The following is a 19,255-nucleotide window of genomic DNA, read 5'->3' as shown; positions in this document are numbered from 1 at the left end:
GCTATTCCAAGTGTGTTATTGTCTCCGGGGCTATTTATCTCTGTTAGGGCTGTTGCCATAAATAGTATGATAAAAAAAAAAAAAGAGCCATTTTCCATGAGTCAATGAGATAAAGACTCCAGTCAAGAGCTCACTTTGGAGCTATCTTACAGATTCACTTAAACCTCAATAATTCTTTTCTTTGACAGCATTCATATTTAGATCCATTATGTGCCAGAAAAAGGAAAGAGGAGGGGACCTTAGGGGGGTGGGGGGATGCGGAGGGAGTTGGGGTGGAAGTGGCTGCATAAAATGTGGGGAAGTGCTAACCTCAGAGAGTTTTCTCCTCCTCAGCAGCAGGCCCTGGCCTCCCTGGCTGTGAGGGCACTTAGCTCTAAAGAGCCCGAGTTACCAGAGGCTTAGAGTGGGGAGAGGAGGATTGGGAGGTTTAGAGGTGGAAGAAAGGACCTCAGATGTCATCCACTTAAAGCCCCACAATTTATAGAAAAAGGAAACTGAGGCCCAGAGAGGTTAAAAAAATCCAGGAGAAACAGATGCGGAGGCCCTGAAAAGAGACATTGCCCTCAGATGGTCCCTTGTTCAGCTGAGATGGCCCCAGTTGGCATCTCTCCTCTGTCCTTTTGTCTGCAGGAAGCATTGCAACCAAATTATCCCAAATATACATCTTACAAAGGGTATAGATAAATGCAATTTCTAACCATAAGAATTAACTGGTATCAAATGTAAATTGATGGGCTTGGATTCAGTGGCCTCTGAGTCCCCTTTCACCTTTGGATCCTATGGTCTCTCCATCCAATACCATATAGTCAATATATATACAATAACAGTATCTTATTTAAGCCCCAGAACAACCCTAAGGTAGGTGCTATTATTAACCTAGCCCTATTTTATGGATTAAAAAAACCCTAAATTGGGAGAGTCTAATGACTTGCCCAGTCACACGGCTAATAAGTCTATGAATTAAGATTCATATTCAGGTCTTTCTATCTAGGAGGCCAGCACTTTTTCTACTTGTCCCTGACAACAACAGCAAACATCTATGAAGGGCCTACAAAGAGAATCACCTTAGCAGGTGCTGTGGATACAAAGCTAGGAATGCACGGTCCCTTCCCTCTTGTATTCTACTCAACCCCTTCAATCACTTATCCCAGCTTTGTAGGAAGTTATCCATCAATAAGTTCTTACCAGAATCCTTAACCAGGATTTTTTAAAATTGCAAGTAAGGAAAGACTTTATTTTGGGATGGTAGGAAAAGAGAAAGATACAAAAGATGGATGGGCCAGATGAGCCTGCTTGCTGGATGTCTTCTATAATTCCTCACTTTCGTCTTTGCCCTCTATAGAGTCTGTGCCTACCTCTTCATAATTCTTCTCCAGGGCAGACACATCTTCCCAAGACTCCTAGAATTCTCCTTCCTCCGTGCCTTCACTCACATACCAGTGCGCAAATGCTTGCTTGGCATACATAAGGTCAAACTTGTGATCTAGACAGGCCCATACTTCAGCAATGGCTGTTGTATTACTGGGCATTCATAACTGCCCGCTGTACGTGTAACCAGGTGCCACAGTTGGAGGCTGGTAATCGATTCCAAGTTTCAAACCAACAGGACACCAGTCTATGAAATAAATGGTTCTCTTGGTCTTGATTGTGGCAGTGGTGGCATTGACGTCCTTGGGTACCACATCAGCACAGTATAGCATGCAACAGGCCATGATGTGGGTCACATATTACCATCTGGTCAGAAGGACCAAAGCAGGCATTAAAGGTCTCTGCTACAGAGAACTGCTCATTGTAGGGCTTTTCAGTAGAGACAATGGGTGAGTAGGTGATGAGGGAGAAGTGGATTTGGGGATAAGTCATCAGGTTGGTCTGGAACTCTGTGAGGTCTACATTGAGGGCACCATCAAAGCACAAGGGGACAAGTAATGGAGGAAATGATCTGGCCAGTGAGCCAGTTGAGGTTGGTACCAACCTATACTCAAACAAGACTTCTCTCAACAACATCTCTAAAGACTAGCCATTCACCCTCCATCTGAGACTTTCAGTGAGAGGAAACTCACTACATGCTAGCTGCCCATTGCATCTTTGGATGGTTGTCATTGTTAAGTTTTCTTTATATCAAGTCAATGTCTTTTTTTATCTAAGTTGGTCGATGCTCTTTAGACAAAGCATCACTTTTATCAGATCATATATTTAGAGCTAGAAGGAAATCAGTTTTACAGATAAGGAAACTAAGGCACTGAGAGGTTAAGTGACCAGCCATGGGTCACACAGCTAGCTAGTAAGCATCCAAGGTAGGATTTGAACTGAGGTCTTTGTAACTGCTAGTCCCATGCTCGATCCTCTATGCTATCCAGCTGCCCGGTCAGACTCATCTGTGTTTGTACCACCAGAATTTCATTCTTGAGAGTTTCCCATCCTCCTTGGGAATGATTTCTCCCATAGACGCTTCAACCGTGGATCTTGTCTTCTTGAGCCTAAGTTCAATCCCCTTTGCTGTACATTGAATCCATTCCCATTCAGCCTGAGTTCAATAGAAGTCGATATAGTAGTCACTCTTAGATAGCAGCCAGGAGTCCTTTGCCTAGGCAGAGGAGAAGAGGGGAGGAAAACAGAGGAAGGCCTGAATGGATCAGCCCTCAACTCTAACATGATAATCCCTCATGTCACTTACCCTGACCAAGAGGAAATAAGAGCTCTGTCCCTTCAATGCCTCGATGCCTATTGTAGGTGCTCCCGGAGGGACAAGTGCCAGAGGGCCCGGGAAGCTAACAGGTTTGCTGCCAACATCAGCCAATGCATGAGCCTCAAGGTAAAACCCAGCAGCATCTCCGTCTCTGAACACAGCCAAATGGTAAGTATCCCAATCAAAGTGTGTGTGTGTGTGTGTGTGGAGGCTGTCTCTAAGTCAAAAGCTATATGTAGTTCAGTGTAAACTGAATCTTGTTTTAAATCCACTGGCAGAACTTTCTATTTAGAGAAATTCTATAACAAATCCTTTTTTTTAAAAGAAGTGAAGGGGAAAGGGAGGGAGGAAGGGAGAATTTGGAATTCAAATCTTTAAATAAAAATGTTAAAAAAAATTGGGAGAAAGGAGGGAAGGAGAGAGAGACAGATTGAGAGAGAGAGAGAGAGAGAGAGAGAGAGAGAGAGACAGAGACAGAGAGAGAGAGAGAGAGAGAGAGAAGGAGGGTCAGGGAGGGGCCGACCACAGGACTAGAGAAAGACTTATGCTATTCTGACTTCAAAAAAAGTGAAGAGTTGTCTTGTGAGTTTGACTTTAATTTTTAGGGAAAAGCTAAAAATAAAACATTGGAAATCTTAAAAAAAAAAGAAGTGAATAATCTCTTACCCCAAGTGCTTCCCCCAACCTCCCCCAAAGCCTATCTCATGTGCTTTTTTTTTTGTTTTATTTGAGACTTTTTCATCCAAAGGATTTCATGGAGTGAAGTAGTCCTGAAACATATTCCAAAACCATTTCTTGCCATTATCCACTATTCGAGGTTACCCTTAACATTGCTTCTGCCCCTCCACTGGCATAAATCATGAGTTACTTCTATGTGTATTTGGGGGTGGAGGGCAATTAATCCCATACCTGTGTGAGTTCAAGATAGAAAATCCTTTAGCCACTTGTCAAGGTCCAGCCCAAAATATTCCATGTCCTCAGGCCCTGCGCTGTCATTCAGTTTCAGAGGATTTTTATCAGCATCTATGAGTGTTAATTAGCGATGAGCCATCCATTATTTCAGTTCCTACATCCCTAGAAAGAGGTCTGTCCTCTGTCGGGCAGGGTAAATGGATGATAAAGAGGGAAGAATGATAGATAGGGAGCCCACTGTCTGAAGGGAACCAAACTAGACCAGAAATTTGGGAGCAAAGTTACTAACAAGGGACTGGAAAATACTATCAATCAAACAATATACATTGACTAAGCACCTACTGTGTGTCAGACACTGTTCTAGGGAACTGAGAATGCTGTATGCCTTGAAAGCTCTCTATAGAATTTCCCCAGGTCTCAGTTTACCCATCTCTCAAATGAAGGGCTGAAACTAGATGTTCTCTGAGGCTTTCTCTAGCTCTAGCATTATACGATCCATAATGGATAATTGCACCCCAAACTTCTTTTATGAAATTTATGGCAACCTCCTTCCTACCCAGCACCAGCTTTTAGTAACATTATTATTAAAAATCAGAGTGAGCCCCTATTTCTATTTCTTTTATTCCTCCTGCCCCACCCCCACCATTGTGGAATGGAAGGTGGGGAGCCACTCCTAAACTGGAAAATGACTGTGAGATAATGCCAGAGAGGAACACAGAAGAAATGAGAACTCTGGGTAACTCATGAACTTGGTCATTGGCCTCTGATGATTATTAAAGAAGGAGAATTTATTTTGGCACTTAAATCTGAAGAAATCACAGAAGACCCCATACTCCAATTCAGGGATGCAGCCTGAATCAAAGAGCTGAGTTCTTGACTCAGTTTCAAATTTGCACTGTCGTTCCACCCTGCTCAGGCCCTCAGTGATTCCTAGGAACAGACAGTTTGGCCTGATGGGGGAAAAAATGGGTTAGTCTCTACCTTATCACCTAATGATAGGGCACTGTCACTGGCAGGGTTATGAGCAAAGAACCTGAGGGCTGGAAGAGAGCTTAGGGATCACTGCTAGAGGCAGTGATGATTCCATCTTGGTCTTTGAATCTCAGGGCCTGATACATAATAGGCATTTAATAAATGCTTCTTGATTGCTTGATTGAACTGGTCCAATATTCCCATTTTACAGGAAAGGAAGTTGAGGCCCAGATTCACCAAATGTGGCAAAGGAAATCAGTAACAGGGCTAAAACTTGGACCCAGCTCTACTGAATCCCATCCTCCGGTGCATTCCATTGTAACACTCTACCATTCCATTTTCTGAGGCTCTTTTCCTGTAGAATATAATCTCCATAAGGGCAGGAAGGGTTTCATTTTTGTCTTTGTGAGCCCAGCACCTGTTGTAGTACTTACCTTGTAGAAGACCCTAAGTAAATGATTGCTAGATTGAATTAAATTAAATTTCCTTCTCCTTCAGCTCACCCTGACCGTCAGTGATGCCCCAGACCTGTCTGCAGGTGTTACCTGTGCTTTTGGGAACCTGACGGAAGTGGAAGGACAGGTGGCGGGGAATCAGGTTAAATGTGCCTCCCCTGGGGTCAAGGATGTCCCTGCCATCCCTGTGGATCAAGGTAAGAAGGGGTCTATGACAGGAGGAGGCTCTCAGCAAGGAGAAAAGGGAGCCATAAGAAAGGCAGGGTGCTAGGCAGAGTATTCTCACCCCACCCCCTCCCTGAGCTGAGCATACCCTTATCCTGAAGACCAGAAACAGGACAGGATCTGGCATATACCATTATATTATTTGAGTGCTCAGAGTTATTTTGGATCAAAGAATGTGGAGTCATGTCTACTGAATCTGCTGTGTGGATCAAGCACTGGGTGCTTTCCAGGGCTCTGATGAGATCTGAAAGTCCCTCAGTAGCTGCTTTTACCTCCACCCAAACCAAGAGATTGTAGAACATATGGTCAATCAAAGCCTCTTTCAAATGAGTCAGAATTTGGAAGGTTAGCATTTCCCACTCCCAATTTTTTTTAAATTGATTTTGAAGTTACTTATCTGCTTATATGGTGATTCCCCTAAGTAGAATTATAGGCTCCCTGAAGGCAGGTACGACTGTTACTTTTTTTGGTCTTTGTATCCCCAGCACCCACTGCAATGCCTGGTATACAGTAAATGCTTAATAAATGCTTATTAAACTGAATGGAATGAAATTGACTTGCTTAGAATCAGCAGCAAAAAAAGGCAATTCCCCTTTTGAGAGGTGATGCAGGCTTAGGGCTCCAGCTGATTAACAGACTCCTAGGAAATTTGAGGAGTCATTCCAAAAACTCCCATTAGCTTATCTTCACAGTCCCCAGGGTTTCACCCCTTGTGAGGACACAGGTGAGGAAAAAAAAATCATAGCTCCTAGAGGACCTTGAATATCATCTAAACCACACGTTGTGTTATCTCCCCACTAGATCAATGGCCTCAAGAAATCACTTGAACCCTGGTCAGTCTGAAGGCAGGGTTCTAATTATGGTTGGTCTTCATTCCCAAGCTATTGCCACCTTGCAGAAGCTGATCATTGAAGCATCCGCTCCCCTTTCTCCCAGCTCCGTATGCTGGTGCCAGCATAAAGTTAGGTGCGGGAGTGCACACCTCTGTATGCATGTGTGTGCATGTTAGAAAAGGCACGTGAAAACAAAAGGTATAAAAGTTATCTGACTCGTGAAGAGGTGACCAGATTTAAACTCACAGATCTAATCTGTAGGCTTTCTTCCTAGCCCATATCTTGAGAGCATCAGAATGCCTGTTTGTTCATTCTCTTCTCCTTTCTCTTCCAGACTGGTTTGGCCTGGAACTACAGTTAAGGTCCAAGGAGACAGGGAAGATGTTTGTCAGCACTGAGTTCAAGTTTTACAATTGCAGTGCCCACCAACTGTAAGCATTACTTATCCCTCGACCACCATCTCCACCCTCTCCCCAGTCCCATATCCCAGCAGCTCCTACCCTCAGCCCTCACCCGGAATCACAGAGCTCTGAATCAGAAGGTAGGTCAATTCAGAGATGCAGGCTCTGGTAAAAAAAAAAAAGTTGAATTTTTGACTCATTTATAAATTCATTTACAATGACCCTGGTGAAATCCGAGGTCTTGATGGCAAAGCAGCAAAAAAAAGAAAAAATAATAAATTACCCATTTATAGACACTGGGGGTGAAGGGAAAGGAGGGACTTTTGAAGATGGAGATGGCAGTATACAAATTGTGGGAAGACTAGGAAGGGCGCCATATGCATTTGAAGTTAGAAGAGGCTCTGTGTTGGGAAAGACTCTGAAGATCAGCACCCATGAAGGAGGGGAGGGAGGGGAGAATTGGTCTGGAGCAGCGCAGGTTAAATAAAAGAAGCTGGGGAGAAGGAGAGGGATGCCCTCTGTGCCCTCCTTCCTTCTACCTTCCTCAGAGGAAGTAGAAAAAGGGCTTCTAGGATGGTCGAAATGCAGCCTAGTTGATAGAGCCAAGTTCCTCTTGGGGCTTTAGCATAACCTGATGGTGCCCCCAAGCTGTATGATTCTGTAACTGTACACAAAAGCTGGGAACGTCTTCAGGGAGAGGCCTAGCCAGAAGGGACAGGCATGAAGGATAGGCTTTTGCGTGGAGTTTTTCCTGAATGAACCCTCTCTGGGGAAAGGCTCTGAGTCTCCTCCTACAGACTCATAGGCATTTGGCTTCAAGAAGGGGAAGTATTGGCATCTTATTTGGCTGCAAGAAGGGGCATGGAGCCAGAGGCCCTGGGCATTCAGCAGAGAGGGTGGACGATAGACACTGAGCCCAATCAGGTAATTCCCAGAGACCCAAGCCCTAGGAATAATACACACTCTGGAACCTGGCATAGGACACACAGAGCCTGAGCAGGAGTTAGGATTCTACTAATGTCATGTTTGTAGGACACAGGCTGGAGAGTGTACTGGAGAGAGACAACACTAGCCCAGAACAAAGAATTTTCTCTAAAGAGAGGAGAGAGAGAGAGTTCAAATAAATAGCTAAATAAACCCCAGTCCTTGATCTTTCCTGCTTAGATCTGCATTTACATTTTTAGAATAAGGTCACTAGAGAGACTACTGAGCTGTTCAGTCATTTCAGTTGTGTCCGAGTCTCCGCAACCTCATTTGGGGTTTTCTTGGCAAAGACACTGGAGTGGTTTGCCATTTCCTTCCCTGGCTCATCTTACAGATTGAGGCAAATGGGGTTAAGTGACTTGGCCAGAGTCATATAGCTAGTAAATATCTGAAGCCAGATTTGAACTCAGGGAGATGAGTCTTCCTAACTCCAAGGCCAGTGCTCTATCCACTGAACCACCTAGCTGCCCTACTGAGCACCAATGGGGAAAAACACAAAACATCTAGTTAGGTTTGTCCCGGAAAAGGAGAAAGCCAGAGTCTTAGGGCTAACTAAGGTAGGCCTGGGTGAAAAGAGATCAGGAGAGCCAAGAGTAGCATGTAAGATGAGGCCAGGCTTCCCAATAACCACCCTCGCCAATCTTGCATTTTGGAAACTTGAGAATCTTGAGGCTGTAACCTCTTCCTTCTCTTTCCCAAAGCTCAGCGTAGCCCTTGCTACCCTGATGGTCCTCTCTGTTCTGCCTCCATCCTATTAATCTTGCCAGTGGGGCAGAGAAGGAGAGCCAGAACCAAGCCCTCCTCCCTTGGGAATACATTCTTTGTGACAGCATCCTCATTTCCATGACAACCTTCTGTGATGTCACTGCTTTCTTTCTCAGGTTACTGTAGCAATATGGATGCTGTCACAGTGTACAGGGATGCAGGAGAAACCAGGAGGCTTTGGCAGTAGAAATTTCACTTTGCTGCCAAAAATATTCTTCTTCTTGTAGGAAAAAGAGCACTTGCTTTAGAGCTGCAGAACCTGGGTTCAAATCGAACCCCTACCACTTACTACCAATGTGACTTTGCCTTTTCTGGACAGTTTCCTTATCTAGAAGATGAAGGAATTGTCCTAATGATCTCTGAAGCCCCTGCATGCTCTAAATCTGGGATCCTGTGATATTTCTACCCCGGCATTCATGATTGAACATCTTGGAACCAAGGAGTCTAAGAAATCCTCTTGTCTATTATATGAATTTTACAGATTAAAAAAAGCTGAGGTCCAGATGTTCAGTGATTTGCTCAAGATCACACAGGATCAGAAAGGACTCCAAAGTCAGCTAGCTGGATTCTAGACCCAGTGTCCATGAATCCCCTCTCCAACATTCCTGGGAATGGCCACGTCCAGTGACAGGGCACTCAATTCCTGGATCCTCTGGACTTCAACTCAAGGAAGTCCATCCTATTTTTTTACTGTTCTGTTAGGAAGTTCTTCCTTATTCTGAGTTGAAATCAATCTCCCTGAAACTTAGGGGTTTTGGCTTTTTTACATAAAAACCTAGTGTTTTTACACCTCCCTTCCGAGGAGAACTCATTGGTCCTGTAGAGCTGGGGTTGAGAAGCCCCAGTCTCCTTTCCAGTACTTTTCTACATTCCATAATTGAGCTTCCTGATATCCTAAAAGCAAGATCCTATTGGATCTGAGAATATGACATTAGTCAACAGAGCCAAGTCAGATCCAAAAGTGGACCTAAAAGAAGCTGAATGAATGGTTTCTGTGTGTTCATTAAATAACCCCTATGTTATTTTGTTGCTGTTGGAGGATGCCTATCTGTGAGTGCTTGCTATAGACAGAAACTCTCCGACCAGTCACTTAAGCAGTGGTACCAAACTCAAATAGAAACAAGTGTGTATATTTCCTTAGAAAACCACAAATTAACGTTATCTATGTTTTATTGTATTTTTATTTGTTTTGTTAAACATTTCCTAATCACATTTTAATTTGGTTAGTCGAAGCTTGGGTTATAGGTTCTCATGCAGCCAGTGGGCCATGAGTTTGAGAGAGAGGGCAGAGGGTCAGGGGTAAAAAGTAGATAGGTTTGGGTATTATGGGGAAACTGAGCTGAAGAAGTTTCTCTAGAATATTCATAGCTGATACAGGGGACATGACCAGTGTCACCCTTCTCCTGATTCCTAGCAATAACACGAGCCCCACAAGGTGGCACTAGATTGTGGACCCAGCTCTGGGACAAGAAACCAGCCCTGAACCTTAAACCTTATTGACTTCACTCAACTTCCAGAAGCCTCAGGGACCTTACCTTTTGCCTCTCAGGGCTTTCATCATCACTGCTTTCTAAACTCCCCCAACCATCAAATCCCACTTTGAAGCCCAAAGTCTCCTCTGCTGTCTTGGCTAGAGGATAGAGAGCTGGCCTCAGAGCCAGGAAGACCTGGGTTGAGGTCCTTCCTCTGTATATATTGCTTGGTGCAGTGTATAGAATGCTAGACTTGGAGTCAGGAGGACCTGAGTTCAAATTCAGCCTCAGACACTTTCTAGCTGTGTGACCCCAAGCAAGTCACTTGACCTCTCTGTGCCTCAGTTTCCTAATCCGTAAAATGCAGATAATAATAGTGCCTACCTTCCAGGATTGTTGTGAAGAAAAAAGGAGAAAATACTTGCAAAGCACTTAACAAACCTTAAAACACTATATAAAGGCTAACTATAAACAGAACTTTAGTGCTGGTTTCCAGCAACTCCTTCTTTCTTTTTGACTCCATCTCTACAATCACTCACTCAAAATTGTGTTTTCTTTGCCTTCACAAAAATATAAATTGGCATATTCTCGGAGGGGAAGGAATCTTGGTCAACTTCCCTCTTTTTTTCTTTTTCTTTTCTTGGGCAAGGAAGCTCAGACCCAGTCACAGATGTTAAACGATTTGACCAAGACCACTGAGGGGGTCCTATGATAGGATCATAGCCTCAGAGCTAGAGCCATTGATTACAACCCCTTTATTTCACATATGGGGAAAATGAGGCCCACCCAGAGAGATTCAGTAATTTGCCCAAGGTATAGTAAGTGTCTGGGGCCATATTCAAACCCAGATCTTCCTAACTCTAAGTCCATGGGTCTACACCACCTAGCCACCCTCACTACACTACACTGTCTCTCAATGCCTTATCAATGGCAAAGGTGAGATAAAAGCTTCTGTTTCTCACTCTCTCTGAGTCAGTTTAGAGTGGAAAGCAATTAAAGGAGGTGCCTGACCTGCTCTATCCACTAAAACCAGATCCGTTTTATCAATGGGCCAGTCTCTCCCCGCTACACACACTGACCCGTGCCATCTCTGAGAAAATACCAAGAAAGCAGCAAAGGTTTGTCTGTTGTATGTCAAGGAAGCCAGTGTATCAAGCTAAATTCTGATTATATTGTCCTAAGGGCTACGTGACACACTTTAATTGTACCTTCTGGGTCTTAGATTCTGGAGGAAGAACAAGAGGGTCTGGCTAATCCACTACCCTTTCCTTCCCCTATTCAAAAACCCCCAATTTTCTGAGATAATCACCACCCCCAAAAATTTAATATAAAAAGTCTTTAACTCTTGAGAATAATATCTTCTATTTTATATTACATTTTATTGCTTTTTAAAGTGTTTTCACAGATACTATCTTATTTGATCCTCTCCTTGTGAGATCAATTTATTGTCTCTATTTTATAGATAAGGAAATTGGGATTTAGAAATGTTATAATAACAGCTAGCACTAATATGGTCCTTTAAGGCTTGAAAAACACTTTTCATATGTTATCTTACTTGATCCTTACAGCAGCCTCGTGAAGAAGTATTATCTCCATTTTAGAGATGAGGAGACTGAGGCAAACAGAAGTTAAGTGACTTGCCCAGGGTCACACAGCTAGTTACCGCCTGAGATAGGATTTGAACTCTGGGCTTCCCCATTCCAAGTGCAGCATTCTATCCATCTTGACATTTGGCTGCCTGGGTAAATAGCTAATAGCAGAAGAGGTAGGTCTTCTGACCAGTCAAGGCTTCTTTCCACTACTCCAAGCTCCTTCCAAGTCCTTTTCCTCTCTCCACCACCCCTGCACCTGCTAATGTATTCAATATTAAAACTACTTTCCCGACTAAGGCTGGTGAATGAATGAATCACCTTGCTTTTCTCTGGCTTCATTCACTCACTAGTGACAGGATCTTATTATAAGAGCTTTGGGTGGAAAACAAATGGTTCTCATTGCTAGGAGCTATCCCTATTATCATTTTAAAGAGTGGGAAATTAAGTATGTGACCCTAGCCTCTCAGTGTCACTGGAATGACTGATCAGCGTGAACCCATTCTCAACTCCCCTCTCTCTGTCCTTCCTTTCCTCCCTCCATGCAGGTGCCTGTCTTGTGTTAACAGTGCCTTCCGCTGCCATTGGTGCAAATATCGAAACCTCTGCACCCATGACCCCACGACATGTTCCTTCCAAGAAGGCCGTATCAATATTTCTGAGGTAAGGTGGGCAGAAATTAAACATGGGCTTTATGTAGGGGTGTGTTGGTAAATGTTTAACAACCAGCTCTCTGGAGGGGGTGGGGGAGAACGGTGTGCATGACACCCTCCTAAATTTAATTTGCATTATTGGCATTTTCTCCATCACTTTCTTAAATAAATAAATCAAGCTCTGATTTGTAGTTTATCTCTTTCTAAAGTGTATGCTGGCCCTTTGAAATTTAGCCATCGGCCTTCACAAGCCAGTTTGAGCTAGCTCCAGCACATGCCTGGCTTTATAGAATGCTTGTGAGTCTGAGTGGCCTTACCCGTTCTCATATGGTAAGTTGTAGGCTCCTTCATGTCATCTCCCTGTCTTAGGTCTATCTCTGGTGTCTTTGAAGCATGAAAGTGAATCGGGTTCCAACGTCCACCCAAAAAATTCCCAAAGGAGGAGAAAATTATCCTTGCAATGGAAATATATATCGCAGTTCCCAGTTGGGACCGTTAACTCTATTCCTTAGAGCATTAGCTATCCAAATATCCAAGGGGTCAAAGGCAAAGGCTTAGAGAAGATGTACATGGACAGCCAATCAGATACCCTGTACTAGAACATCAAAGAATGGCCTTCATTCATTGTGTTCTTCAAGGAGAAAAGTCATTTTAAGACTGGCTAAACATAAGCTCTAGTTCTATAGAAAACTGTCTCATTTCTCTTCCTCGATCTTTCGTACCAAGGTCCCTTCCACTGATAAAAGACTGTTTTTTTTATTCTAACACATTAGAACATTAAATATTCTAACACGTTAGAATATTACATATCCTAATACAGACAAGTAGGTGACACAGTAGATAGAGCTCTGGCCTGGAGTTGGGAAGATCTGAGTTCAAATCCAGTCTCAGACACTTTCTAGGTGTGTGACACTGGGCAGGTTACTTAACCCTGTTTGCCTCAGTTTCCTCATCTGTAAAAATGAACTGGATAAGGAAATGGCAAGCCACTCCAGGATCTTTGCCAAGGACACCCCAAATGGGATCACAAAAAGTCGGATGTGATGGAACAACCACAAGTGTCCTAATATATACACAGGTGGTGGCCTGTTGGAGGGAAGGAGAAAATGAATTATAGCCAGGGGAGAGTGCCATGTATAGCTTAAAGTGTCATTTTGTTATCTAGTAAACATCCCATCCATGGTGCCTGACCTGCCTTTGTTATCAACACAGTGAAATGCCAAGTTGCTTATCTTCCCAATAAATATTTCAGGTCAATGAATATTGATTGAAGCTGGCTTGCTGGGCCTATTTCGAGAGCCTGAGGATAGTATGACTTGCCGGGTCTGTTTCCTTTTTTGTTTCTAATGTGTTTTACACTCCAGAACAGCAGGATTTGAGTTTCAAAGACCACAGATGTCTTATCCAGACCGATGTGTGTGAATGTCTAAATGCTTTTGTCCCTTTAATTCTGTCTTTGAGAAAAAATAACATGAATGGAGAGAGGTCCATTCGTTTGGATAAGATCACTGTACCTGAACGAGACCCCTGCTGGTGGCTGCTTGGCTGAGGATTCAAGGGATTGGGAGTTGTAGGAGATAGTTAGGGGAGACTGATAGCATGCATGCATTTTGGCTTTAGCTGGAAAACAGTGCAGGACGTGTGATGCATTGGTTATGAGTGTTGGTGGCTTCCAGGGGTGGGGGGACACAGGATGCTTGGGGAGCACAGCTTGAATTCTCTCATTTTCTTCACTTCTGACCTCGATCAGTTCTTAGCACCTTACATTTTTACATTCATCACTTACAGGCTGGTAAATGGGGTTGCCATCATTGAGAGAGAGAGAAAGGATAATGGTCTGTCATCACAGTCAGGCAGTAAGAATTTATTAAGCACTTAGGACTGTACCAGACATGATAGTAAGCATCAGGCTTACACAGAAAAGACAAAACAGTCCCTGCCTTCAAGGAGCTCACATTTTAATGGGAGAAACAAGTATGAAAACAATGAGAGAGAGAGAGGTGGAGGAGGAGGGGGAGAGAGAGAAGGAGAAAGAGAAAGAAAAAGAATGAGAGAAGGGGAAGGGGAGAGAGAAGGAGAAAGGGAATGAGAGAGGGGGAGAGAAAGAATGAGAGAGGGGGAGGGGGAGAGAGAAGAGAAAGAAGGGGAGGGGGAGAGAGAGAAAAGGAGAGAGAGAGAGAGAGAGAGAGAGAGAGAGAGAGAGAGAGAAGGTAGAAGGTGATGTCATAAGGGAGGGCTCTGGCAGCTGGAGGGACTGGGAAAGACCTCCTACAGAAGGTAGGATTTGAGCTGAGTCTTGAAGGAAACCAGGAAACTAAGCCTTGGAGGTGAGGGGGCAAAGCACACCAGGCTGAAGGGACAGCTCGTAGTACAAAGGTGTGGAGGTGGGAGTTGAAGAGTCATGTTTCAGCATCAGCAAGCACACATGTAGGGCTGGTATTGCTCAGAAATCTCAGGCTACCAGTGCCTCGGCATGACTTATTTGAAACCGCCTTCCTCTTGCTCAATATGGACAGTTGCACTGAACTAGCGAGCTCTAACATGGAATGGGCAAGTCATATCAGCTTTCTCAGCTTCAGTTTTAACATCTGTAAGATGCAGGAGCTGAATTAGAAGCTCCTTCCCAGCTCCTGTCATTCTAATGACTGAAAGATGATTGGGAATCCCCTTGGACTAGATGGCCTCTGAGAGATCCTGCCAGGTCTCAGTCTATATTCCAATCCTCATGTAAACCTTTCAGAATACGGGCACTAGTATGGAACTCCCTGTAGGGGGAAATTATTCCCAGTACATTGGAAAGAGTCCTGGAATTACTGTCAGAAGATCTGAGTTTGAATCATGACTCTGCCACTTACCAAGTGACCTTCTTTAGGCCTCAGTTTCCAGATCTGTTAACTGATGGGATTCATCCCTTGCAGGTCTAGATCTTATAAAAGAATCCCCTTTTCAGTTTGGGATCAGTAAATCAGTCAATAAACATTCATTAAGCACCTACTAAGTGCTGAAGATATAAAGAAAGGCAAAAAAAAAAAAGGCAGGGATATTTCGAATGTGGTTCCGGCAGGAGATGGGTAACTCTTTATCCTAGCTGGAGGAGCTGAAAGAAACTTCAGAGGTCGTCATCCTCTCTAACTCCCCCACTTTACAGATGAAGGAACTGAGGCCCTTGTTCGTATAACTTGTTCATGTTCACGCAGGTTGAGTCACAAAATGATAGCATTAAAACAGAACTTAGAGATCTCATCCAACCCTCTCATATTTATAGAAGAGGAAACCAAGGCACAGAGGAACAAATGGCCCTTTCCAAGGAAAAATCATTAGTGAGAGGTAGAGCTGGGACTTTAATCCGCATCTTCTGACACCAATTCCAGCATTCTTCCCCCATGCCCCGCTTCTGCCCTCAACAATTACTGAGTTTTCTTCCAGCCCTGCGGTTCTATGAATCAGCTTCCAGTCAGGAGCTGGCCTTCTGCCCCTTCGGTAGGGAGAGAGGTTTCCCAATGAAACAGTAGACTGGAGAGACCCATTAGCCCAAGCTGCCAGAGAGGGAGGAAAATGGAGATTGAAGGCCCAGATTCCTGGATTCCACAAAAAGATATCTGAGAGTAAAGGTGGATGAGGAAAGGAGCCAAGGTAAGGAAGGGACAGCTGTAGCCAGGTGAATGGGAAGACGGGTGAGTTCAGTTCATGGCCAGGCCTGGAGCCTGGGCACTGACTCCCAGGGATCAGCACTAAAGTCTTAGGTTTCTTTTGAAAGATGGGCCCAGGAGAGAGCAGGGGAGGCCAATGAAATGCTGATCTAGACAAGAAAAGGCAGCTGTTTCTCTTTCTCCGGGGGAGCTCCCCCCACTCAGTAAAAGTTGAAACCTGAGGCCAAACTTGAAAATGATCTACAGCTGGGGAGATCCTGGGATGAGTGTAACACAAAGCCAGACAAATAAACTCACAGCCCGGGTGTGGAGACCGGCAGGGCTCGGGCACAAAGAAGCTAATTGGAAACAGGCCCGACCTCCCTTGTGCAGTTTACATGAAATCTCCCCCTGTCACCCTCAGACAGGCCCCAGAGCTGGAACCCCAAGAAGCTATGTGACTCCCCCTTCCCAGGATCAAGGGAATCCCAAGAAAGCCCTGGGGACAGATTGGGATGCTTCCTGCCTCCCTGGAGACACTCTCCTCCCCATACTGAGCATCTCTCTGCTTCTGGGGGTGGGGGGCGGGTCTGCTGTCCGCTCGATCGCTGCCTTTCCCCCATTCCCCCTAAGCCCGTGAAGGAGGAGGGGGAGATATTCAGCTGGTTTTATTCCAGCTAATATTTACCGACTAGGCCCTTCTCCAGGGATTTCCTCTCTAAAGGGGAGAGAAACAAAAAGCCCAGCTCCTAACTTTGCTACAGGTTGTCAGGGAAGTTGTTAGGAGCTACTTCCTAAAAAACACTGCTTTAACTCTAGGCAACAGCTCATCACACTTCCCATCACTACAAACCCCAGCTGCTGGGGCCTGGTGCTGTCGGCCAGAGCCCTTCTGTTTGGGAACAGCACCCCAGAGAGGCTGGGGCACAGCAAGGGAGGATATGCCCCAGGGGGAGGTCATGGGGGTGGGGCATCCCCTACTTCGATGGGACCTCGACCAGTCTGGTGGCTGGGTTTGGGAAAATTCCTTTCTGATACTATGAAACTTCAGTTCTACTGTGTGGTGTGTGTGTGTGTGTGTGTGTGTGTGTGTGTGTCTAATCAGAGGGCTTGAACAGTCAGAATCATGAAGCCAAATTTCATTAATACCTATTTATCCAGTCGACCCAATGCAATCTAGTTTAATTCAACATGCATTTATTAAATGCCTACTACATGCAAGATGAGAGGTAGGGAGTTGGAGAGGATACAGGTCTGGCCTTGGAGATACGAAGACCAGGGTCCAGAGTCTTGTTTCTGGCGTACAGTGGCTATGTGACCCTGGGTAAGCCTGCAGTTCAGTCGCTATGATGACAGTTATAAAGAAGGTTCCCCTTAGGAGCAGATGCTTAGCATGGGAGGGCGGGGGAGGGGAGAGTAGGAGAGTAATCCCAACAAGGCAGGAGGCATCCCAGTCCATCCCCAGGATTCCCTTGATCCTGGAGAGGGGCAGTCAGCTTGGGTTTCCAGCTCTGGGGCCTGTCTTAGGGTGAACGGGAGAGATTGCATGTCAATGCACAAGGGAGGTCAGGTCTGTTTCCATTAAAATCTCTGCCTCTACTTCCTCCATCTATAAAATGAGGAAGTTAGACTCAAAACATCCAAAATCCTTTCCAGCTCTCAGTTGCCTTATCTGTACAGTGGTGCTAATAATAGCACCAGGTTCTTGCAAAAATCAGCTGAGGTAACATTAAAGAGTTTTGCAATCCTTGACTGAAATATTGCTCAGTCATGTCTGGCTCTTTGTGACCCCATTGGGGTCTTCTTGGCACAGACACTGGAGTGGTTTGTCATTTCCTTCTCCAATTCATTTTACAGATGTGGAAACTGAGGCAAACAGGGTGAAGTGACTTGACTTGGGTCACACAGTAACTGTCTGAGGCCAGATTTGAACTCAGGAAGATGAGTTCTGACTCTAGACCGGGCACTCTATCCCCTTCACCACCTAGCTGCCCTGTGCAAACCTTATTAGTCACCTTCCCTTCACCCACCAAAAAAAGAAAATGAGAAAATCGACCAGGCTCTTTAAAAGAATTTGGGCTTCCTTTAGGGCTGTGGGTAGGACTGTCCCTCTCCCTGATGCATGCTCAGCAGCCCTGGAGGTGGGACCCTGGAAGGAAGCCTCTCCTTGCTCAAGCTGGGTCCAGCCTATGACACAGCATTAACGCTTCAGGGTTGTGGGTGTGCAAACAGCTTTTAACTTTAAAAGCTCATCTGCCTCCATGGCTAAACCAGGCCTAGCATGATGTAGATACATAAATACCTTCTTTACGCCCTGTCCCAGGAGAGAGATAGAACTAAATAAATCCGATTAGCTTCCCAGGATGCCTGCTCCGCTCCCCCTTTGAAGTCCAGTGGGTGAAGATAATGCCATTTCCACATAGAAGTCGATTCAGCATGCTAGAGTGTCCCCAGTTCTGGGAGCTGATGAAGCGGAGCTGAACGAAGCTGAGCCACAGGGCCCACCTTTCCCTTGGCTCCTGGGCATCCATCTTTGGGGCCATCACCTTCCCTAGAGTCCTCTGGGACATCCTTAACATGCCTCCCCATTATGGTTACCACGATAGAGAAGGGGACTTAGGGAGGAGGCGTTGCCTGGACCTGGTTAGATGAGAATCTGTCTAAAAGGCGAGGGTCAGGAAGGGTCGGGGGAGATATGAGATGACCTTGACTGGTGTCTCCCAACCCCAGCAGACTGGGAAGATGCCTCGTGACAGTAGGCATTCCCAGTAACACTCTACATTCCGCATCACCCGATGTAATTATTTTCTTTCCTGTCCCTAACAAGGGGGCAGTGTTTGTATGCATGGGTGGGTATGTACTTATGTATGGACAGAAGTGGTAAAAGCAGGAATATTGTAGGAGACTCACAGCCTGCAAGGAGTTGTGCTCCTTGCTTCTACATATAGACCTTAGAAGTCATTTCTCCACCCCTTTCAGTTTACAGATGAAGAAACTGAGTCCCAGAGAGGTCACACGAGTGCCAAGTGGCAGGATTCTGACTCAGGTGATTCTACTCTAAATCCAATGCTCTTTCCACGACACAGTGGGGGCCTATGCTACCCAGTGGCTACAGGGGCTAGGTGGTGCAGTGGATAGAGCACTGGGTCATGAGTCAGGAAGAACTGAGTTCAAATCCAGCCTCAGATGCTTACTAGCTGCGTGACCCTGGGCAAGTCACTCAACCCTGTTTGCCTCAGTTTGTCTGCCAATTCCCTAGACCTGTTACACAAGGGCCAAAGAGTCCGCACTCTCTTGTTTCTCACAGTGAAGAGCAGGGAAGGAAATAAGCATTTATTAGGTGCCAACTATGTGCCAAGCACTTAAACTACATTATCTCATTTGATCCTCACAACAACACTGGGAAGTAGATGCTACCATTATCCTCATTTTACAGATAGGGAAACTGAGGCAGAGAGCGGTTAAGTGACTTGACCAGGGTCACACAGCTAGTAAGGAAGGCTTCAAACTCAAGTCTTCCTGACTCCAGGCCTGGTACTCTATCCACTATGCTACTTAGCTGCCTTCTAAAGAGATGTGCTTGGGACCCAGTCAAGTCAACAAGCATTTAAGCACCTACTACATGCCAGGCACCGTGCTAAGCACTGGACATATAAAAAAATAGAAATCAATCCCTGCC

At 45.0% G+C, this 19,255-nt stretch overlaps 1 protein-coding gene across 1 annotated transcript in view; it reads left to right on the top strand.

Annotated features, from left to right (window-relative positions):
* The window catches only part of PLXNA2 (plexin A2), a 330,148-nt gene that overhangs the window by 217,313 nt on the left and 93,580 nt on the right, over window positions 1-19,255 (top strand). Inside the window, exons 6-9 of the mRNA XM_036756742.1 lie at window positions 2,731-2,854; window positions 5,069-5,222; window positions 6,418-6,514; window positions 11,843-11,957. Of these exons, the coding sequence (XP_036612637.1) occupies window positions 2,731-2,854; window positions 5,069-5,222; window positions 6,418-6,514; window positions 11,843-11,957 (490 nt within the window). The remainder of the gene's footprint in view (window positions 1-2,730; window positions 2,855-5,068; window positions 5,223-6,417; window positions 6,515-11,842; window positions 11,958-19,255) is intronic.

This window comes from Trichosurus vulpecula, chromosome 4, assembly GCF_011100635.1.
Source record: "Trichosurus vulpecula isolate mTriVul1 chromosome 4, mTriVul1.pri, whole genome shotgun sequence".
In the NCBI taxonomy this organism is placed as follows: Eukaryota; Metazoa; Chordata; class Mammalia; order Diprotodontia; family Phalangeridae; genus Trichosurus; species Trichosurus vulpecula.
Note: the sequence above shows the minus strand (reverse complement) of the source record. Positions and strands in the feature narration are given on the sequence as shown.